Source organism: Salmo trutta, chromosome 18 (assembly GCF_901001165.1).
Source record: "Salmo trutta chromosome 18, fSalTru1.1, whole genome shotgun sequence".
NCBI classification, from domain to species: domain Eukaryota; kingdom Metazoa; phylum Chordata; class Actinopteri; order Salmoniformes; family Salmonidae; genus Salmo; species Salmo trutta.
Genome location: NC_042974.1, coordinates 38,597,965 through 38,623,175, shown reverse-complemented (window position 1 = coordinate 38,623,175; position 25,211 = coordinate 38,597,965). Strand labels below are relative to the sequence as shown.

Here is a 25,211-nt window from a genome sequence, read left to right as displayed (position 1 = left end):
ACCAAAGCATCATTTCTGTCACTATAAAATAGCTCAAGGGAGCAGTATGGAGGATGCACCACGAGCCTGGACAGATTAATTAAGTCTGGTATCCATTATGAGTACAGGGAGTGATATTCTCACTTGTTTTGGAGGGTTGAGGGGTAAGAGGAATGTAACAGTGTTTGAGCTGTAGAATTATGCCATCATTCCACATACCACCCAAGCCTAGTTTGTATACCGTATAGCGGGGTATTTGGAAATAGCCAAGGGATGGTTTTTCAATACCGTCAAAACTATTTTCTTTAATACAGTTGAAGTCGGAAGTTTACATACACTTAGGTTGGAGTCATTAAAACTCGTTTTTCATCCACTCCACAAATTTCTTGTTAACAAACTATAGTTTTGGCAAGTGGGTTAGGACATCTACTGTGTGTATGACACATAATTCTTTCAACAATTGATTACAGACAGATTATTTCACTTATAATTCACTGTAATCACAATAGCAGTGGGTCAGAAGTTTACACACACAAAGTTGACTGTGCCTTTAAACAGATTGGAAAATTCCAGAAAATGATGTCATGGCTTTAGAAGCTTCTGATAGGCTCATTGACATCATTTGAGTCAATTGGAGGTGTACCTGTGGATGTATTTCAAGGCCTACCTTCAAACTTAGTGCGTCTTTGCTTGACATCATAGGAAAATCAAAAGAAATCACCCAAGACCTCAGGAAAATAATTGGAGACCTCCACAAGTCTGGTTCATCCTTGGGAGCAATTTCCAAACGCCTGAAGGTACCACGTTCATCTGTACAAACAATAAAGTATAAACACCATGGGACCACACAGCTGTCATACCACTCAGGAAGGAGACGCGTTCTGTCTTCTAGAGATCGTACTTCGCTGCGAGAAGTGCAAATCAATCCCAGAACAACAGCAAAGGACCTTGTGAAGATGCTGGAGGAAACAGGTACAAAAGTATCTATATCCACAGTAAAACGGAGTCCTATATTGACGTAACCTGAAAGGCCGCTCAGCAAGGAAGAAGCCACTGCTCCAAACCGCCATAAAAAAGGCAGACTACGGTTTGCAACTGCACATGGGGACAAAGATCAAACTTTTTTTTAGAAATGTCCTTTGGTGTGATGAAACATCAAATCAAAATGTATTTGTCACGTGTGCCGAATACAACAGGTGTAGACCTTACAGTGAAATGCTTACTTACAGGCTCTAACCAATAGTGCAAAAAAGGTGTTAGGTGAACAATAGGTACGTCAAGACATAAAACAACAGTAAAAAGACAGGCTATATACAGTAGCGAGGCTACATACCGACACCGGTTAGTCAGGCTGATTGAGGTAGTATGTACATGTATATATGGTTAAAGTGACTATGCATATATGATGAACAGAGAGTAGCAGTGGCGTAAAAGAGGGGTTGGCGAGTGGTGGGTGGTGGGACACAATGCAGATAGCTCGGTTAGCTAATGTGCAGGGGCACTGGTTGGTCGGCCCAATTGAGGTAGTATGTACATGAATGTATAGTTAAAGTGACTATGCATATATGATAAACAGAGAGTAACAGCAGCATAAAAAGAGGGGTTGGGGGGGCACACAATGCAAATAGTCCGAGTAGCCATTTGATTACCTGTTCAGGAGTCTTATGGCTTGGGGGTAAAAACTGTTGAGAAGCCTTTTTGTCCTAGACTTGGCACTCCGGTACCGCTTGCCACGTGGTAGTAGAGAGAACAGTCTATGACTGGGGTCTTTGACAATTTTTAGGGCCTTCCTGACACAGCCTGGTGTAGAGGTCCTGGATGGCAGGCAGCTTAGCCCCAGTGATGTACTGGGCCTTATGCACTACCCTCTGTAGTGCCTGGCGGTCAGAGGCCGAGCAATTGCCGTACCAGTCAGTGATGCAACCAGTCAGGATGATCTCGATGTTGCAACTGTAGAACCTTTTGAGGATCTCAGGACCCATGCCAAATCATTTTATTTTCCTGAGGGGGAATAGGCTTTGTCGTGCCCTCTTCACGACTGTCTTGGCGTGTTTGGACAATTCTAGTTTGTTGTTGATGTGGACACCAAGGAACTTGAAGCTCTCAACCTGCTCCACTACAGCCCCGTCGATGAGAATGGGGGCGTGCTCGGTCCTCCTTTTCCTGTAGTCCACAATCATCTCCTTAGTCTTGGTTACGTTGAGGGATAGGTTGTTATTCTGGCACCACACAGCCAAGTCTCTGACGACCTCCCTATAGGCTGTCTCGTCATTGTCGGTGATCAGGCCTACCACTGTTGTGTCATCTGCAAACGTAATGATAGTGTTGGAGTCGTGCCTGGCCATGCAGTCGTGGGTGAACAGGGAGTACAGGAGGGGACTGAGCACGCACCCCTGTGGAGCTCCAGTGTTGAGGATCAGCGTGGCAGATGTGTTGCTACCTGCCCTCATCACCTGGGGGCGGCCCGTCAGGAAGTCCAGGATCCAGTTGCAGAGGGAGGTGTTTAGTCCCAGGATCCTTAGTGATGAGCTTTGAGGGTACTATGGTGTTGAACGCTGAGTTGTAGTCAATGAATAGCATTCTCACATAATTGTTCCTTTTATCCAGGTGGGAAAGGGAAGTGTGGAGTGCAATAGTGCAATTGCATCATCTGTGTATCTGTTTGGGCGGTATGCAAATTGGGGTGGGTCTAGGGTTTCTGGGATAATGGTATTGATGTGAGCCATGACCAACCTTTCAAAGCACTTCATGGCTATGGATGTGAGTGATACGGGTCTGTAGTCATTTAGGCAGGTTGCCTTTGTGTTCTTGGGCACAGGGACTATGGTAAACTGTTTGGCCATAATGACCATCGTTATGTTTGGAGGAAAAAGGGGGAGGCTTGCAAGCCGAAGAACACCATTCCAAACGTGAAGCACGGAGGTGTCAGCATCATGTTGTGGGGGTGCTTTGCTACAGGAGGGACTGGTGCAATTCACAAAATAGATGGCAACATGAGGAGGAAAATTATGTGGATATATTGAAGCAACATCAAGACATCAGTCAAGAAGTTAAAGCTTGGTTGCAATTAGGTCTTCCAAATGGACCCCAAGCATACTTCTAAAGTTGTGGCAAAATGGCTTAAGGACAACAAAGTCAAGGTATTGGAGTGGCCATCACAAAGCCCTCACCTCAATCCTATAGAAAATTTGTGGGCAGAACTGAAAAAGTGTGTGCGAGCAAGGAGGCCTATAAACCTGACTCAGTTACAACAGCTCTGTCAGGAGGAATGGGCCAAAATTCACCCAACTTATTGTGGGAAGCTTGTGGAAGGCTACCTGAAATGTTTGACCCAAGTTAAACAATTTAAAGGCAATCATACCAAATATTAATTGAGTGTATGTAAACTTCTGACCCACTGGGAATGTGATGAAAGAAATAAAAGCTGAAGTAAATCATTCTCTACTATTATTCTGACATTTCACATTCTTAAAATAAAGTGGTGATCCGAACTGACCTAAAACAGGGAAATTTTACTAGGATAAAATTTCAGGAAATGTGAAAAACTGAGTTTACATGTATTTGGCTAAGGTGTATGTAAACTTCCGACTTCAACTGTACATTTCAATATTTGTACCTACGTTTTAAGTAAATATCTGCTGTCAACTTGTGCAATACGTTAGGAGATAAAGATCCTGTTCTTCATTTCCCCTGTCACATAATTTTTCGTTAGGAGTTTACCGGTAGTCCCCAGTCACGTGGATTATGAGCTGGGATCTTATCAATAAATAAAAAGCAGAACATTGCTGAGGGTTCACAAGGAGGGCATGTGTTAAGCTGTATTATGTTGCATCACCTTCTGGTATAAAAACCATGGAAAATAAAAACAAAAAACTAAGTGAGAATAGGCATAGGCTTGACATGTCAAAGTGGACAGGGATGAAAAATAAGTGCCATACAGTCACATAAGGCTTTAGCAATGGAATTATTAAGTTTGGAGCTTTTTGCAGCATGAAAAGTAAGGCACCAGCTAAAACTCTAAATCACTAGGCCTGGTGCGACAAATCCTGATGGGGCAGCAGTAACAGAGTGACTAAAGCACAGATGACATTAGGGTATAGACTAGAAGAGCGAAGGCTTTGGTAGCCTACTTAGTGTGTTTATGGACATTAGAACTAAAGCGAAACACAAAACTATCTTTGCTCTGACACAAATAGTAAAATAATTCTAAATGACCAGTAATCACTGGCTTAAAAAGAGAAGGACCGTTAATACAAGGTAAATTAATACTTATGGTGGCTTAATTACCAACAGTTAATATATCACAGATACAAGGAAATCAATGTCAGCATATTAAGACTGAGTTGGATCTGCCAAATGCTGGAGCAAACAAATTCTAGTTCTGAACCTCTGAAATGTCACATTTCCAAAATTTCTGTCCAAACTCTTGTATGTCCTTAGGCCAAGTCTGAACGAACTACTACCACTCACAGATAGAATGGAGTGGAATATAGAAAGAGCAGGATGTTCTCACCATGATTCTCCACCAACCAGAGGCTCTCAAGCTGAACACTATGAACTTAAGTACCTATCAGCTGATTCAACATGGACCCGACAAAGTGTGCATAGGGGAGTATTTTTGAAAACACACCTGCCTACATGCCTAATTGCGCACTCCCCCACACGCACACTCCGGTTATTGCTTAAGACAAAAATAATTCACCAGTCATTAACGTGCTGCATGCAATACTACGCCGTTTGAATCTTGCCATCCCCATCCATCTCTCTGAGAAATGATATGACAGAGGTTTAAGATGTATCTACATGTAAAGTGATAATAAAGGACCACTGGAATGTTTAGGCAGGACGATAAACAGAAGGATGTGTCACTGACAAGCCTGTTCAAATAAATCTACTCTAAATGAGCAGGATCAAAGACCTGATGTTTTCATCCAGTATACAAGTATCACCTTAGACAGGTTGCTGGCAGCACTTGACTGGGAAAGCAAAATGAAAACAGATACAGAGTACTATTTAGTCTCTTCTTCTGTGGTCCTTAGACAAACCATCACACAGGTTTGCATCCATTCACTAAACTTCAGTTCCCAAGTAGCTCTCAACTCCCACACTATGAACAGAAGTAAGGACAGTAAAGACAGAAGAACCAGGGAAGTAGTAGCAGTGTTTCCCCTATATTTATTTAGCAGCAGCGCACCGCTGCAAGACGCACTTTTAAGATCAGAGTGACAAGTTACAACATCGAATTGCCCGAGAAACCTCCTGTAATCCTGGAAGTGTAGCCAACCCTTTAAATAGATGTACAGTGCATTCAGAAAGTATTCAGACCCCTTGACTTTTTCCACATTTTGTTACATTACAGCCTTATTCTAAAATGTATTAAATAGTTTTTTTCCCTCATCAATCTACAAACAATACCCCATAATGAAAAAACAGGTTTTTGGAAAAAATTCTCTCAAATTTATTACAAATTAAAAATCACATGTACATAAGAATTCATACCCTTTACTCAGTACTTTGTTGAAGCACTTTTGGCAGCGATTCCAGCCTCGAGTCTTCTTGGGTATGACGCTACAAGCTGGGCACACCTGTATTTGGGGAGTTTCTCCCATTCTTCTCTGCAGATCTTCTCAAGCTCTGTCAGGATCGTTACAGGTATTTTCAGGTCTTTCCAGAAATGTTCCATCGGGTTCAAGTCCGGGCTCTGGCTGGGCCACTCAAGGATGTTCTTCCATTTAAGAATTATGGAGGCCCTTGTGTTCTTGGGGACCTTCAATGCTGCAGACATTTTTTCGTACCCTTCCCCAGATCTGTGCCTCGACACAATCCTGTCTTAGAGCTCTATGGACAATTCCTTCGACCTCATGGCTTGGTTTTTGCTCTCCAAATCATGTCCAATCAATTTAATTTACCACAGGTGGACTACAATCAAGAGACATCTCAAGGATGAGCTCAATTTTAATTCTCATAACAAAGGGTCTGAATAGTTGTGTAAATAAGGTATCTGATTTTTATTTTAAAGAAATTAGCAAACATTTCTAAAAACCTGTTCTCTTTGTCATGGGTATTTTGTGTAGATTGATGAGGGAACATGTTTATTTAATCCATTTTAGAAATAAGGTTGTAACGTAACAACATTTGGAAAAAGTAAAGGGATCTGAATTCTTTCCGAATGCACTGTATGCCCCAGGAAGACCCAAGCCCTTATTGTGTTCCTGTCCAGAACACAGACTGCTGTCATCTCCAAATGGCTCCTTTCACAGGGAAAAAAAGTATGTGCAGTTGCCATGCAACTGTGAAATAATAAATACATAAATAAACAAACTCCCAGATGTGTAATGTTGCAGTGGAGTTGACATACTGCCAGTACTGGACTCAGTTACTAAGGTCATCAGGTTGAGAAAATAATATGATGCAGAGCTTACACAACTCACAACTCAACATCCATAAACACTAGACAGTTTAAGACATCCCACATAAACAGTTAAAAATAAAACACACTGCTAACAAAATTTTTCCTTTTTCCAACTATATATACACACACAAGTCAAATAAGGGCAATTCCATAGTGACGGAATTACTCTGACACTGACTTTTCACTTTAAAAAAGGTATGCCAAAAAAAAAAAAAAATGATGATTTCAAAAAGTTTAACAAACTATACAACTCTATGCACAATGACAACTTTGAACAATTTAAAGTAAAAAATAAATAAAAATAAAAAAATTACTGTAAAAAATTTGCAGATGCGTTTTTCAAACAGAATTACAGTAAAATCTCCCTCAGTTTTATTCTGTTATCAAAGTTTGTATCTGCACAGTTCTTCCTGTAAATGTGTTTTTGTAAAATCTTCTGTGGAAATTGTTAAAAGTACTCCTTGTCCATAGAGTTGTATGGTTTGTTAAACTTTGAAAATCAATGGTTTTTGTTTGGTATACATTTTAAAGTGAAAATTTGAGTTTCAGCGTAATTCCGTTACCATGGAATTGCCCATAACAAAAAAATAGGAGACACAAACAATAAACATATCTACAACCACTGACTCAGACTGTTGGTTTAATTGCTAAGTAAAGGCAAGATAATCAGGTGCAGGAATGATGCGTTATCACATCCTGGGTATTTTCCCATTTCACCCCCATGTGTGAATTGTGAGTGAGTTGTTGCAAACTTTCCAGAAACATTCCCCTAGTACCAGGTATGTAGTGTGAGATCTGGCTCCATCAGAGGGGCTGGAGGAGTGTGTCTCAGCCCAAACTTCTTGTTTTGCATTTTATAGCAGCCGTAAACCAGACAGAATGTAAATCTGCACTTTGAAGGTGCAGAAAAAGGGCTTTGAGTGAAGTAAAAAACAAGTATTCATTTCACCTCATTTACAGTTCCAGAAGCAGAGAAATGGGTCAGAGAGCTTGAGTCAGGTTTTATTTTCATGAGTAAAGAAACAGGTTTTTCCACAAGACCAAAGCTAAATTATATTAGAGGATCTTGAAAGCTTCATTATGCTTTGGAGAAAGGAATTCACTGTATAAGAAAAGTTTAATATATTTGTATCACCATTTTTCAGAAAAGGTTGGAAGAGAGGGGAACTACAGTATACAAAGGCACAGATCCAGATAAAATAACAACAGTATGATTAGAAAATAAATTAAATAATTTTCAACCACATACCGTTTTGGCATAATGTATGCTTCCCACGATGTTGAGAAGCACTGCACAGCGTGCTGTTAAAGCTCCAATTATTTTATTCTACTATGGTATATTTAGGTTTACACAACTTTCTTTGAGCTCCCTCATGATCCGTTACAGTAATGTCCACAGTAAACACCACTTAAAACAGGCCATTAATTTAATAGTATATGACATTGGACCCTTTCAATGTCTGACAGTATGTGGTTTTGGAGGTTAAAACAACAGGCCTGTGTTCTCCTGCAGTAGAGAGAGAGCCTGCAGCACATTCCCCACACGACACTCACTTCCTGTCAAAAGCTCTTACTCAGCACCAAGGAGGAAGACAAGAATGGGGGCCTGTATACACACGCACACTCCACACTGTTTCAAGACAGAATGTGGACATGTGCAGCAGAGAGGAGACATACCCTTTTTTTGGCATTTTGACCCAGTTTGTGAGTCTGCCTTTTTCCATACATAATCAGTTTTACATACGAGCTCAGCATCAATGTACTCTGTTCCATTTCTATTGGGCAAGAGTGGGTAATGTTGCAGGGCATGGACTACTTGGTGTCACTGTACGGTTAGTTATTGTTACAGGCTTTGTTTTTTCCATTTATGTTTTGAGGTTGGACTTTAGCACGTATAGCTCATTGGCCCGTAGGGCGCACCGATTGGTGTCACCTCGTTGGTCAGTGTGTTACACCTGTGCTGGTTGCCATCTCATTGGTGGGAGGGTGTTTCACCTGTGCTGGCCTAGGTGCTGTTTAAGAGTGGCTGGCCCAGTGCTCCAGTTGTCTTGAGAGATGTGGAGGGTCAACATCTTTATTTGGCTCTCCCTATTTTGATTTCTTTACAAACAATCCTTTATCCAAATCCCCTGGTTTCATTTTGCGCCACCTTTTTGTTTTGCTTCCTGTCTTTAACTTTGGTGTGGATTTTTCTTTTGTTTGCCTCTTCTCGGGCAAATTTAGTGGGTGCTCAGTGGACACCCCCAAGAGTGTCTTTCAGAACCCCTCCTGTTTCGTTTTGGTTAGGTGACTCTGTTCCCCTTTCTGTTTGAGCAACATTTTTGGTTCTTGCTGAGGAACATAACACTAATGACATTTGGTTAGCATGAAATTAACAATAAGTCTCCAAATACACATCAGTTTACCTTGCTTGTAACTATGGAAACTACTCATACATGGACATATTTACATTTGTTTTTAGAAATTGAGAGGCAATGCTTTCCCACACTTGAGTGAATAAAAATCCTCTTTAATTATACTGAACAAAAAGTTACAGTTCATATAAGGAAATCAGTCAATTAGGCCCTAATCTAGGGATTTCACATGACTGGGAAGACAGATATGCATCCGTTGGTCAAAGATACCTTTAAAAAAAGGTAGGGGTGTGGATCAGAAAACCAGTCAGTATCTGGTGTGACCACCATTTGCCTCATGCAGTACTACACATTTCCTTCACATTGAGTTGATCAGGCTGTTGATTGTGGCCTGTGGAATGTTGTCCCACTCTCAATGGCTGTGCGAAGTTGCTGGATATTGGCAGGAAATGGAACACGCTATCATACACTCGATCCAGAGCATCCCAAACATGCTCAATCTGTGACATGTCTGGTGAGTTTGCAGAACATGGAAGAACTGGGACATTTTCAGCTTGCAGGAATTGTGTACTGATCCTTGCGACATCATCATGCTGAAACATGAGGTGATGGCGGCGGATGAATGGCACGACAATGGGCCTCAGGATCTCATCACGGTATCTCTGTGCATTCAAATTGCCATCGATAAAATGCAACTGTGTTCATTGTCCATAGGTTATGCCTGCCCATACCATAACCCCACCGGCATGGGGGTACTCTTTTCACAAGGTTGACGTCAGCAAACCGCTCGTCCACACGATGCCTTAAATGTGGTCTGCGGTTGTGAGGCCGGTTGGAAGTACTGCCAAATTCTCCTAAAACAATGTTGGAGAGACAGCTTATGGTAGAGAAATTAATATTAAATTCTCTGGCAACAGCTTCGGTGAATTCTCTCATGACATCTGTGGCATTGTGTTGTGTGACAAAACTGCACATTTTAGAGTGGCCTTGTATTGTCCCCAGCACAAGGTGCACCTGTGTAATGACCATGCTGTTTAATCAGCTTCTTGATATGCCACACCTGTCAGGTGGATGGATTATCATGGCAAAAATGCTCACTAATAGGGATGTAAACAAATTTGTGCACAAAATTTGAGACAAAGCTTTTTGTGCTGGAACATTTCTGGGATTTTTTATTTCAGCTCATGAAACATGGGACCAACACTTTACATGTAGCTTTTATATTTTTATTCAGAGTAGATTGGTAGTTTGTGACCAGCGAACCATAAAAATTTTTTTTTTTTTTTAAACTCTACACCACATTCAAGTTTTCTTCCTGCACCAAAGTACTTGAGGTAAGGTGACCAGATTTTGGAAATGAAATACAAAAAATAATAATAATAATAATAATAATAATAATAATAATAATAATAATAAATTAAATATATATATATTTTATTTGGAACAATATTAAGCTATCCATTTTCACTTTTATTAACTATAGCAGAGACATGTACTACCCCTCCACAGTTTTCATTATCTTATCATTTCTAGTAATTATAATATCACCCATGTTTTGTAGCCAATGCTGGGCATGTTGTTCATGTGGTGGTTAAAATGTAGCCCATCACTGAGCAAACGTTCTCAGAAGTAGAGGTCGACCGACTATGATTTTTCAACGCCAATACCGATAAAAAATAAAAAAAATTACATGAAAATAATAAAAAAAAATAAAAAATAAAAAAAATAAAAAAAACGGCCAATTTTTTTTATTTATTTGTAATAATGACAATTACAACAATACTGAATGAACACTTATTTTAACTTAATATAATACATCAAGAAAATCAATTTAGCCTCAAATAAATAATGAAACATGTTCAATTTGGTTTAAATAATGTAAAAACAAAGTGTTGGAGAAGAAAGTAAAAGTGCAATATGTGCCATGTAAGAAAGCTAACGCTTAAGTGCCTTGCTCAGAACATGGGAACATATGAAAGCTGGTGGTTCCTTTAACATGAGTCTTCAATATTCCCAGGTAAGAAGTTTTAGGTTGTAGTTATTATAGGAATTATCGGACTCTCTCTCTCTATATGATTTGTATTTCATATACCTTTGACTATTGGATGTTCTTATAGGCACTTTAGTATTGCCAGTGTAACAGTATAGCTTCCGTCCCTCTCCTCGCTCCTACCTGGGCTCGAACCAGGAACACGTCGACAACAGCCACCCTCGAAGCAGCGTTACCCATGTTGAGCAAGGGGAACAACTACTCCAAGTCTCAGAGCGAGTGACGTTTGAAACGCTATTAGCCCGCACCCGCTAACTAGCTAGCCATTTCACATCGGTTACACCAGCCTAATCTTGGGAGTTGACAGGCTTGAAGTCATAAACAGTGCAATGCATTGCAAAGAGCTGCTGGCAAAACGCACAAAAGTGCTGTTTGAATGAATGCTTACGAGCCTGCTGGTGCCTACCACCGCTCAGTCAGACTGCTCTATCAAATCATAGACTTAATTATAATAAACACACAGAAATACGAGCCTTAGGTCATTAATATGTTAGAATCCGGAAACTATCATCTTGAAAACAAAACGTTTTTTTTTCTTTCAGTGAAATACGGAACCGGTCCGTATTTTATCTAACAGGTGGCATCCCTAAGTCTAAATATTGCTGTTACATTGCACAACCTTCAATGGTATGTCATAATTACGTAAAATTCTGGCAAATTAGTTCGCAATGAGCCAGGCAATGAACGCAAGAGCAGTGACACAATTTCATGTTAGCAGGCAATATTAACTAAATATGCAGGTTTAAAAATATAGAGTTGTGTATTGATTTTAAAGAAAGGCATTGATGTTTATGGTTAGGTACATTGGTGCAATAACAGTGCTTTTTTCACAAATGCGCTTGTTAAATCATCACCCGTTTGTTGAAGTAGGCTGTGATTCGATGAGAAATTAACAGGCACCGCATCGATTATATGCAACGCAGGACACGTTAGATAAACTAGTAATATCATCAACCATGTGTAGTTAACTAGTGATTATGTTAAGATTGATAGTTTTTTTAGAAGATAAGTTTAAAGCTAGCTAGCAACTTACCTTTGCTTCTTGCTGCCCTCACGTAACAGGTAGTCAGCCTGCCATGCAGGCTCCTCGTGGAGTGCAATGTAAGGCCGGTGGTTAGAGCGTTGGACTAGTAACCAGAAGGTTGCAAAAACGAATCCCCGAATCCCCCCTGAACAATGCAGTTAACCCCCGTTCCTAGGCCGTCATTGAAAATAAGAACGTGTTCTTAATCTGACTTGCCTAGTTAAATAAAGGTGTAAAAAAATATATATTAATAAATAATTCGGCAAATCGGTGGCCAAAAATACCGATTGTTATGAAAACTTGAAATCGGCCCTAATTAAAAACGGCCATTTCGATTAATCGGTCGACCTCTACTCAGAAGGTCTCATAAGGTCTGAGCAAACAAGTTTTACATGCAAATCTGATCGGACACAGCGTTTGATTATTTAAATATCAGCCTCAATTTAACTTCCAGAGTTGCTTTTTTCATTCTGAGGGCTAATCACTGACATTTCCGGGGACAGCTCTTACTCGGGACAGGCCACCAAAATCGGGGACTTACCCCAGAAATCAGGGATGTCTGGTCATCCTAACTTGAGGGCTGCAGACAGTTTGACACCTTACAATCATTAACGGATAATGCCTTGACAGGCAATATGAGGCATTTCAATATGACCATGTCATTTTATTTAGAAGTAGGGCACCAAAACAAATTGTTACAATCTGTAACGGAGGTTCTCCACGGTCGGGGGACTTATTACTATTCAGCTCATTATTTCCCCTAATTCTTCGGAAAAAGGATCTGTTCCAAACTGGTAGGAAAAATATGCCACATACCCACTAACACTGTTTAGGCCTATTTCCTTCTAATGTGGTGATGTACAGTGTTGTCATCATGATGTTTCTAAGGAGTTACTCATTGTGCCCTAAAAAGTCATGCATATCCACGTTCATGTTGTCCATCTAATTATGCCGATGAGACATGTCAGAAATGTACTCAGCAGGGGTTGCCCTATTGAATGAAATTCAGTCTAAAGTCTAAATTCACTCTAAAAATGGGATGGTCATAATCTCGCTTTCCTCAGCCTATTCCTCAGTCTATGCATCTTTAAAGTACTCCCCTTTCAGGTATGGCTTGTAATGTCTGACTCAACAACCCCTACTCTCCTCCAACTTAATCTTACACACTCCCTTCAGCTCAGAAACTCTGATACAGATAGCAGGGGAAACAGACAAAACAGAGGACACTATAAAAACATGTATATCCTCAGCCCCACTTACAGTATACACGTATCAATTCAGTTAGAAGTAATATGCCTCTCATAGTAAAAACAGTCTTGACATACAGTAGATCCATGTGTGTAAACGTGTTGGAGAATATATGTATTTCAACACCTCATGACTATCTGGAAGAATAGATACTGGCTTAATGGATTTTATAGGGAGGATTGGAAATAAGTCACACTGCAATGCAAGCCAAGAGATGCCTATGTATGGCTATTCAGATAAGATGTCTCACTACTTCACAAAATAAAAACCCACACACATTCCTAACAGGTGTTTTTTTTACTACTCTTAAATGAAGACTTCCAAAACTTCTCAAGACTGGAGGTTGAGATGAGAGGAAATGTTGTTAAGCACCTTTAAAACATTAGCAAGGCTTTGTACAGATCCTTCTCCTTTTGCATAGTGCAGGTTACACAAGTTTCAAAGCAAGGGAGTCCAGAGATACGGTCACAGATAATAAAACCTGGAGTAAACATATACTGGAAGTTCCCACACAATGATTTCATTATGGGTCAAACTCTGGGCTGTGTCCACTTCAGGACAGAGTCCCACATCAACAAAGCCCTCTCCTCTAAAGAAAACAGAGCCAGATGTTACAATGCTGAAGATAACATGTTAAGGACCAATCAGAGCATCCTAAACAGGCTTGGAGGTACATATACAGTGCATTCGAAAAGTATTCAGACCCCTTCCCTTTTCCACATTTTGTTACATTACAGCCTTATTCTAAAATGGATTAAATTGTTCCCCCCACCCCCTCAATCTAAACACAATACCCGATAATAACAAAGTGAAAACAGGTTTTTAGAATTTTTGCAAAATTACAAATTTTACACAAATATTCAGACCCTTTGCTATGAGAGTCGAAATTGAGTTCAGGTTTCCATTGATTCTCCTTGAGATGTTTCTACAACTTGATTGGAGCCATGAGGTCGAAGGAATTATCCATAGAGCTCCAAGACAGGATTGTCGAGGTACAGATCTGGGGAAGGCTTGGTCACCTCAGGGAGGTGACCTTGGGGAGGTGACCAAGAACCCGATGGTCACTGACAGAACTCCAGTTCCTCTGTGGAGGAAGGACAATCTCCGCAGCACTCCACCAATCAGGCTTCTATGGTAGAGTGACCAGTGGAAGCCACTCCTCAGTAAAAAGGCACATGACAGCCTACTTGGAGTTTGCCAAAAGGCACCTAAAGGACTCTGATTCTCTACTCTGATGAAGCTGAGATTGAACTCTTTGGCTTGAATGTCAAGCGTCACATCTGGAGGAAACCTGGCACCATCCCTACGGTGAAGCATGGTGGTGGCAGCATCATGCTGTGGGGATGTTTTTCAGCAGGGACTGGGAGACTAGTCAGGATTGAGGGTAAGATGAACAGAGCAAAGTACAGAGAGATCCTTGATGAAAACCTGCTCCAGAGCGCTCAAGACCTCAGACAGAAGGTTCAACTTCCAACATGACAATGACCCTAAGCACACAGCCAAGACAACGCAGGAGTGGCTTCGGGACAAGTCTCTGAATGTCCTTGAGTGGCCCAGCCAGATTCCGGACTTGAACCCGATCTAACTTCTCTGGAAAGACCTGACAATAGCTGTGCCGCGACGCTCCCCATCCAACCTGACAGAGCTTGAGAGAATCTTCCGAGAAGAATGGGAGAAACTCTCCAAATACAGGTGTGCCCAGCTTGTAGCATCATACCCAAGAAGACTTGAGGCTGTAATCGCTGCCAAAGGTGCTTCAACAAAGTACTGAGTAAAAGGGTCTGATTACTTATGTAAATTTAATATTTCAGTTTTTTATTTAAAAAAAGGTTTTTGCTTTGTCATTATGGGGTATTGTGTGTCGACGAGGGGGGAAAAAAATGATTTAATCAATTTTAGAATAAGGCAGAAGCTTAACAAAATGTGGAAAAAGTCACGGGGTCTGAATACTTCCGAATGCACTGGTTAATTGTGCATTTAAAAAAACACAAGGATACTCTTACTAATGTTGAAGAATGAATGTCTTTAAAAAAATTGACAAGCCCCATGGGATCGAGTACATCCTGGAACTCCACCAGATAAGAGGTAGTAGATAAAGGCTATTGCTGTTTCACGGTTGAGATTGTATGACCACTCACCCTGAACCATTTAGAGATTCTCAATTGGATTGCCTTAATTCCTTGCATCCTTTCCTCCCCTCCTTTTTGAAAAAGGTGAAAGGTAAGCGAGGAGGAAACAAATACTTGTATAAAATGAAAACTATCCTTTTCCACTAGGGCAAATTATGTTTACAGAGGTGGAATCCCCAAATACATGTGTAAGGTGGTAAAAAAAAGAAATGTATCTAGTTGTTCTAGACATTTTATTGATAAAACAACAAGTAATGTAAATGTATGCATGCTTTTCTCCTGAGAGTACAACAGCTGTTTCAAGGGGGTGTGGCGGATTTCAAAATTATTCCACCAGAGGCACTTGAGGAGAGGAGCAAACTCCTCCGTTTACCAATTAACGAATTGACACGCTCATACATATGGCGACCATCCCCCAAGAAGGGATGAGTTGAGGAGGATTGACTTCCCCAATTGAGAAAAGGCCAATGACTGACCAGAGATGGAAACAAAGAGTAATATTCACTTCATGCCATGAGCTAAATGTTAACATGGGGAATTCCTGCCATGGTCATAGAAGGCACTAGAAAACAACATGTTAAAGAGATTTCCTCTGTGCACGCACACACACGCACAACGTTGCATACAGTATGTCCAGCAGACTTGGGTTTAGGGACGGCCTCTTGTTAAGTTGTTTTCCTGGAAAAGGCAGGGATGACATGGAGCTTTAAGGAATGCAGAGCAGCGTAGCAGCAACGGGGCCACAACCAGGTGGAGCTGAGCTGGAAGTGAGTGTGTGTGTCAAGGGCGGAAATCCCGGGGGGGACACGACCCCCCCATCCTGGGAAAAATATGATTTGTCCCCCCCAATATATCACTGAAACATAACTATGTAATTGAAATAAGATTAATAATACGCAATGAAAGCAATTGTGCTGATTATAGACACTTAATAGCGCGTTTTTAAGTTTCAAAAGATTGCAACCCCCCCACCCTTTTCCTCACAATGGTTTGATCCACTGCCAGTTCCTTGCTACGTAACTGACGTGAGGTTAATCCAGTCAATCGCGCACACACACTAGCTGAATATGCAGAGCTAGCGCGCAAATATTAACTATTAAGCTAGCTAGTACCTATTCCATTTGTGGCGTCGTCAAAGATGGAATCAGCATGCAGATGATGTAAGTTAGTGCTTCAAAGTCCCTGTGATAAGGTTAGCGATAAACTGAAATCCAAACTGAACAGAACTACACTCTCTTCTACCATTGTCTTAAATATATTTAATGGTCTCGTTGCAAAAGCTAAATTGTCGCAAGTGAACTTTTATTTATTTTATTTCACCTTTATTTAACCCGGGTAGCAAAGATTATAGCAAACACCAATGAAACTGAATTGGTGCTCGCTAGCTTTGCAAATTCAGCTATTGTTGGAAGCCAGCCAATATGAAACAAACTATTAAAATTACAAAAGGTTGCAGCATATGTTGTGTAAATGGTGAACTCATACAGCTGTCAACTCTTGTCATTTTAATCCGTTTCACATTTGCTAGCTACCTTTTAGATCGAAGCCCAAATAGAATGATTGAAGATGATAGAAGCCCATCTCCTACTGTAAATAACCTACACACTGTGTGTGTGTGTGTAGCCAGCCAGCCAGGTAGAAAAATGGCAGAAAAATAAAAGACGGACATCAGAGTATTTTTCAATACACCAAAACGCATAGTAAGAACCCTAGTAGCCTAATATCTCAAAGACTAGTTGATAAAATGTTCATAAGAAAGAAATGAAATTCTAATGGAAATGTTTCACAATGATGTCATTAGGCAGAGCAGGCAACAGATGGCACACAGACAGCAGAGTTGGGGACAGATATGCAGGGACAGACTGGCAAAGACAGGGAGTCTCAGGTAAGTTTGTTGAGTCTTTGTTTGGCAACATTATGAAAGGTTCTCAATTTTTTTGACTTGTAAAATAGGAACATAATTGGAAAATGCCATGGATACCCCCACTCTCAACTTAAACTGGTGACTGAACTAAGATTTGTTAAAGGCAATGGTATTGCTGTTGTGATTAGTTGTGTAGTTTTGGGTACCGGTAGTTAAGAGTACGGCAAACACCTTATTTCTTTGGTTCCTCAATATACATTTACCATATTACAATGTAGGCTATGTGTTACAGCACTACTTTTGGTGTCCCCCTCAGGAATTGCTCTTGAGAAAATTTCATGTAATTGTCCCCCCCAAAGTTGATTTCAGATTTTCGCCAATGGTGTGTGTGTGTGTGAGTGAGTGAGTGTGTGAGAGAGACAGAGAAATGGGGGTTACTTTAAAACCAGCTGCCATAATTCCTGTATACAAAAGACAAACTGCATATTTTCTTTTAACCAAAAAAAGAAATCAAAGCCATTAAATTCAATTAACAAAGAGTGCATCCTCAAAATCCTCAGGCTCTCCTAATTAACCTAAAACTGTTTTTATTTAATCTTCAAAACAGAATTTAAGAGCAGGTTTGATAACTGTGCTCCAATTAAACAATGATTTTTATTATAACGTCCACCCAAAAAGATCTGGATTATATTGGGCACACTCATTCACTGAGGAGAGGCTTAGAGCATGAAACAACATTAATCAGAGATGAATTCGTTATAATCAAAAGAGTACTGTAATGAAAAAGAAAATAATCAAGGGAGAGTAGAGCAAACAGAATTCCACTGACTAGATATCTTCATATCCAACAGGATAAGAAAGAACAGTCAAGACAGACTAAGACATGGGTTGTCTTGTGTCAAGCTGAATATGAAACCCCTTGTTTTGTATGATATTATTTGAGCTTTCATGGGTTGTTTTCTTCGGGTTGATTATCTCATATCTTGTTAATGTTCCCCGTACGGTCTCCTTTGGCTGTTTCTCCAGCTGATGGCGACTCACTATCTTCATGTGGGATTGATAAAGAATCTTCTTCAGTTACATAACGCTGGAATCTTCCTCTACAAGATTGTGTGTTGCAATAACGGATGACGATGATCTCATCCTTTACACACTCCTAGGGATGTCTCAGAGACTGACCAAACACAAAACCTGACATCAGTCATTTAACTGTTCACTGACATGACAGTGACAGAGATTGATGATTAGATAGGAGTGAAAAAAAACAACCACCACCTGGAAAACGATAACATTGGATGCAGGTCCGCTTTGTATCTCAGCCAGATCTATGATTACAGGTTTGTACAGTACAGCAAATATAGACTATAAACTAAAATGGTCTTCATAGACACTTTTAATGAGGTTTAATAATCATTAAAAAAATGTAGGCTTTTACAATGGTGATGCTAGCAATGACCAGGAAATATTTTTAGGATAGTTTGATCTCATTAAGGGGTCTTGCTGAGAGAAGTGTTTTCGCCAGCTATTGAGAAAGGTAAAACTTGAGTCATGACCATAACACACACTTGCTCATAGCGACTCCTATTGGTTGAGTTGTGTGCATGCTCCTTAACTGCTGACCACAGCACAAGCATTATTGATGCATGTGTGCTGACCATAGCCGTGGGAAGTAGTTTGGGTGCGGGGTTGCTGCGATCATTTTGCTGAGGGGGTGGGGTGGGGTAGAGACGTAGAAACATTACTGAAGACGTCTATATTGGTCTGCTAATACAGGACTAGTAAAGGCCAAGTGCACTACTTTTTTGAAGAAATTGAAACTAAATGTATTCTGAACAAAAATATAAAAACGCAACATGTAAAGTGTTCCATACACACGAAAAGCTTATTTCTCTAAAATGTTGTGCACTCAAAAGTAACCCGGACAACGCTGGGCCAATTGTACGCCGCCCAATGAGTCTCCCAGTCGCAGCCGGCTGCGACAGAGCCTGGACTCGAACCCAGAATCTCTAGTGGCACAGCTAGCACTGCGATGCAGTGCTTTAGAATACTGCGACACTCGGGAGGCCCCAGCATTTGTAACTTGGGTCTGATAATTATCTGTACAAAACAGTTAATCTGATAATACTTGTGGAATATACAAATACTTGCTTGATGTTTTCCAGGTTCTTGAAATACTTTGCAAATGCAACTTACTTCTATGTGAAAACTGAAATGGTCTACTCTTCCTTTTCCATTTTAGTAGATGCTCTTATCAAGAGCAACTTACAGTAGAGTGCATACATTTTCATACTGGTCCCCCATGGTAATCAAACCCACAATCCTAGCATTTCAAGCGCCATGCTCTACCAAATGAGCCACATCATCGTCACAAACCACTTGATGTCTCAATGTACTCAAATATTGCATTGTGCATTGTTATTCTTCATGGTGATGGAAAGTCTATGGGTACAAACCTACATGACCATACAGTAATGTACATTTGCATTAAGTGGTTTGTAAGGATGGTAAATTAATACTGCACGAAAAGTGTTTGTTTGATCAAGAAAAAATATTTAATTTAATGTGGATGTGTCTTTGCCCATAAACATTTACATCAAAAGGTGCAAAGTTGAGGAATTAGTTGTATTCTATCTGAATACCATTAGAATGACAATCGCAGAGAAAGGGACAGGGCAACAACTCTTACAATTCCACCTATTGAATCCTGCAAGATACTGTGGATATGCTGAATTATTTTTTGGTCCTGCTACAGACTTCTATATCAGTCTGCTAATACTAGTAAAGGCCCAGTGCACTACTTTTATGAAGAAAAATAATTTTATATATATATATATATATATATATATATATATATATATATATATATATATATATATATATATACACACACACACACACACACACACACACACACACACACACACACATATATATATGTATATATATATACACATACATACATATATATATATAAAAAATGATATATAAATATATATAAAAATAAAATTTAACAGGGGTTGTTGCAGCACCCCTACTTCCCGCGGCTTTAGTGGTGACCGTGACCACACGTAACAATGCTAAACTTCAGTCAGAATTAAATAACTAGTATTGCATAAACTATTGTACCGTGTCTATAAAGTTTGTTTTAATGCATGTACTATTGATTGAGGCAACGTTCTATATTAGACTATATGCCCATCCTAGGGGAAAAAAACTACGATATGACATTGATTATAGCTCAATACCATCCCAGCAGAAGCCACAATGTCAAATTGCTTTCTGTGGTCAAAATAAAGTACAAAGAAATGTTTCAAATGATGACCAAAACAAAATTCTGCTGGACAGTCTAACAGCAGGATACGCTACAAAGTAATACATAGGCCTATAAATTACTGGACACGAAAATAAGCAACTGAATGTGAAGGAAAAAACTACAAATACCATATGAAGGGTAAAAGATAGTTTTTGGAAGCATACGGTTGGCATCGTTCCCATTCTCAAAACAAAGGAATGTTTTATAATTTTGCAAAACATGGCAAAAATATTTCTGTATTTTTTTTCTTTACCTAATAACATGACTTCCAGTTTCTTGCGGTCCACTCGAAATCTCTCCTCCGTCCACTCCGGGTCTGGTAAGGCATGGGGTCCGCTCAAGTCATCCTCGGAGCCGGGGACCGGGGAGTCAGTACTACGCTCGCTATTTGAGCCCTGGTCCGACTGTTGCAAGTATCCGCTCAGAGAGTCGCACTGGGCAGCCATTGCGCTGCACAGCAACGTTTCCAATGGCCACTGCGTTTCGAAAAAAAATTAAACTACCACGTTGTGGATTGTAAAACCTACTTTCCCTTATTTATCTATCACTTTGAGATTTTGTCCAGACTCATTGTTGCGCATTGACTTCTTCCTCGACCGTTTCCTCGATCCCCTCTGTTCTCCCCATTGAGTGGCGGTTCTGCTGAGTCTAGAACACAAGTAAAGTTTCAGGTGTCAGACACAACTCGAAGATGTGGAACTCCTCCCAAATGTAGTTTCTTTAGCATGTACTATTCCTTCCTGTCATTTGTCCCAATAAACAGGTTAATTTTCCATTGACCCAGGTTTATCCGACAAAAACAACGTCGCAAAAAAAAATATATTTTGAAAATGTGTAATGAAAACGGAAGATAGGTATAGGAGGAATGTTCTATAGATCGACAACATTTGTATTCGTTCGAGAGGGGTTGATTTTCTTTTGTCTGTAACTTTTTTCATTGCGACAAATTATGACGTAAACGGTGTTTTCGAATAAATTAGGATTGCGGAATAATTTTGAAGGTACGCAGGTCACATGATGTCAACAAGTATACTACCCTAACTATAAAGCTCCACTCCACATTTAATTCTAAGGGATGGATTGAAATGTACAGAATGGTTACCTGGAGGAAAATGGGGCGGGTCATGCTTTTTCAATTTCAATCAAGGGGAGGATTTAGTATTTTTTTCAATCTAGTTAAGGGGAGGGTCGTGTAATTTGTCATTTATTCTCAGTGTTTTAGAATCAGTTGCTAATTAGGCTATAAATTGATGTGTGCTCGATGTTGCCCCTCATCTGTGATTCTCAGCTGGTTCTGCAATATCAAGTGAGCCTATAGGCTATTTCGTGTGTTCTCAATCAAATGATTCATTGCCTATATGCTATAGGCTACGAAGTGCATGCTCGGGAAAAGCACAGAGCAAAATTATATTTATATTATAGCTGCTGGGATGGTGTAAATGACAAGTCAACTAATATTCCAACTCTAAACCCTGCTCTGCTCTTGCTGATCAAAAACGATGTGGTGTGCTGCCTAACCAACGGCTGTGCTGTGTAGGACTATGGTGGCAGTTCAGGAGAGTCAAAGGCTTCTTCTGAAAAATATTTTTGATTAAAGGCTAGTACAAAAAAATCACTATCTTGCGTGCGTTCTGTTCAGTTTGAGTAGGAGAGCTTGAAGATGAGAAGGAGGACCGAAGGTCAACTTTGAAATCTTGTTACTACAATAATTTATTTTATTAAAATCAATAGGTTTCTTGCCCATGATGTATTTATCAGTGTTATTGACCTAACAATAAGCCAGATTCGAGTAACTTACATTCTGGTGCTGAAACATGAAGCAGCAGCAGCTGTGCCACAATCAATCTGCCTGTTTGACATTTTCAATTAGGTTATAGGCTGCTATATCCATAGATTTGTCGGTCAATTCCGCCACCCACCATGCACTCTTTAAATACCTGACCTCAATGTCAGTGAAGGGCTGTTAAGTTAAAACCAAGACTCAAATTGATGGGGTAAGAGAGGGTATGTCATAGGCCTACCTTTTATTAAAGAAAATGGCAAAAAGCACACGCCTATCCCTTGTTAGGATAGGCGGCCTTCCCTGTAGCTCAGTTGGTAGAGCATGGTGTTTGCAACGCCAGGGTTGTGGGTTCGATTCCCACGGGAGCCCAGTACGAAAAAAAATGAAATGTATGAAATGTAAGTCGCTCTGGATAAGAGCGTCTGCTAAATGACTAAAATGTAAAAAATGTTAGCTTAAGATTTTGAAGAAAATAAAACGGATCCGATTATACAAAGTGATCTATAACAGTTATTTAGGGTGGCAGGTAGCCTAGTCGTTAGAGTGTTGAACCAGTAACCGAAAGGTTGCTGGATTGAATCCCTGAGCTGACTAGGTAAAACTCTGTCATTCTGCCCCTGAGCAAGGCAGTTAACAACCCACTGTTCACCGGGCGCTGTGGATGTTAAAACCTCTACGGGCTACGGGGGCAGTATTGAGAATTTTGAAAAAAATATGTGCCCATTTTTAACTGCCTCCTACACCAACTCAGAAGCTAGGATATGCATATTATTAACACATTCGGATAGAAAACACTGAATTTTCTTAAACAGTTTGAATGGTGTCTGTAAGTATAACAAAACTCATATTGCAGGCAAAAACCTGTGAAAAATAGATTTAAAAAAATGTGAATTTTGTGACTGTACTATTTAGTGTCATTGTTTTATAGATACCATAGTGAGAAAGGATTCAGTTCGCAACTCCTACGGCTTCCACTAGATGTCAACGATCTTTATAAAGTTGTTTGAAGCATCTGTGATGAATACAGACCGAATTAGAATGCAGGGAAGTTGACACGTCATCACTTCATTTTTTGCGCCTGCGCATAAATCTGAGAAGAGTGTGTTTGTCATAATCGTTTATCTAGACACTTGATAGGTTGTGTGAAAATATTACTGATGTTTACTGATGTTTCACGTTAAAAATGGACCAAAAGATTAATGCTAAACAACGTTTGACATGTTTGAACGAACGTAAGTAGATTATTTACTAGGTTTTTTTTTAGCTTTTCGGCGTGACTTTACACCCCCCCACCACGTTTTGTGGGAGCCTACTGAACGCTAACTATTTGGTGTTATTTGGACATAAATTATGAACTTTGTCAAAAGAAACCACATTTGTTCTGGACCTGGGATTCCTGGCAGTGCCTTCTGATGGAGATAATCAAAGGTAAGGGGATATTTACAATGTTATTATCGATATTAGATGATGCTAACTGTATAGCTTAGCTTATTGTTCTTAGCATAGTACCCCGTTTATTGCAAAATGTGATTTCCCAGTAAAGTTATTTTGCGATCTGGCCATTCGGTAGCAATTACGAGATGATAATATATTATTCTTTGAATGACAATATTATAATTTACCAATGTTTTCGAATAGTAATTCCGTGATTTGTAATGCATTCGAGCCGAAAATAATTCTGAATTTCACCGCGACTGTAAATGCTGTTTTTGGATATAAATATGAACTTGATGGAACTAAAAATGCATGTATTGTATAACATAATGTCCTATGAGTGTCATCTGATGCAGATTGTCAAAGGTAAGTGCATAATTCTAGCTAGTTTTCTGTCTGTTGATGCCCTTCTTTGAATTGGCTAAACATTACACACAGCTATTGTCAATGTACTCTCCTAACATAACCTAACTTTATGCATTCTCCGTAAAGCCTCTTTGAAAATCGGACAACGTGGTTAGATTTAGGAGATGTGTATCTTTCAAATGGAGGAAAATAGTTGATTATTTGAGTATTTGAAATGATTACTCTTGCAGTTTTGAATTCCCCGCCATGGTCACATGACAATGAATCCCAATAAGATCGGGATAAGATCCCCAACAGGTTTTAAGGCAGCCCCTTGTACTTCTCTGATTCAGAGGGGTTGGGATAAATGTGGAAGGCACATTTCAGTTGAAGGCATTCAGTTGTACAACTGATTAGGTATCCCTTTATTTGGTCCGCGATGCTTTATGCTAGAAACATGTCTATCCATGCTGGCTTTTGCGGGCAACCTGAGACATGAAACAGATAGGTGGAAGGGCATACAGGCTGTAGCCAATTTATTATTGAGCAATTTACCTAAATGGGTAAAGGAAACCTTTAACAACTACTTCATGTTTCCATCCACAGTTTTTATGTGAGGAAAATCATACTGTATAAAATAAATCATGACAGCTGTGATGGAAACAGGAAGTTTCAGTACAATTTTATAAATGCCGACAGATAATTTGTTAATTTGACATGGTAGGAACTTTTTGTATCGGTAAAATTAACTATATGAGAAATGGTGGTGGAAACACCTTTATGCGCAAATATTGATATAACAACCATCATATCAAAGTAAATTTGGAGTCATGCGATGATATGGTGGTGTGGTCCTCCCACTATGACTCGGGAAACCATACAGTTTATTAGGCTACAGATGAAATAAATGAGGATGAAGTTCACAGGGTGGTGAAAGTGCACAGTGATCTTGATGCTCCTTTCAAATAAATATCAACAGGTTTATTCTGGTGACAGGATGATCAATGCTTGACTGCTGTTTGACAAATACAAATATTTTTGGTCTTATCCATAATAATCTCATCATGTAGACTAGCCAACCCGCAGAGCCTACCCGCACTGTATCTGCAAACTGTTTGCTAGAGTGCACGTGCCAAGACCAGAGTAGGCACAATTTGCTGTTTAACACAACAGTTTTTGGTAGAGAGCGAACAGTCTTGCGACATGCAGGAGACCTGGTTCAAACCCAGTTAGTCACAAGAGCAAGATTAAATAGGGAGGGGAAAGGCTATCCTTA

General features: G+C 39.9%; 1 protein-coding gene across 7 annotated transcripts in view; it reads right to left on the bottom strand.

The window, feature by feature from the left end:
- Positions 1-21,203, bottom strand: part of LOC115153276 (protein bicaudal C homolog 1) — a 76,057-nt gene extending 54,854 nt beyond the window's left edge. For 4 of the 7 annotated variants that reach the window (XM_029698545.1, XM_029698546.1, XM_029698547.1 and 1 more), the window contains exon 1: positions 20,627-21,202. In XM_029698545.1, the coding sequence (XP_029554405.1) occupies positions 20,627-20,819 (193 nt within the window). In that variant the 5' untranslated portion in view covers positions 20,820-21,202. Of the gene's footprint in view, positions 1-20,626 lie in introns of all 7 variants that reach the window. The other 3 variants (XM_029698543.1, XM_029698544.1, XM_029698548.1) reach the window with 2 other exon arrangements.
- Positions 21,204-25,211: the final 4,008 nt, after the last annotated feature.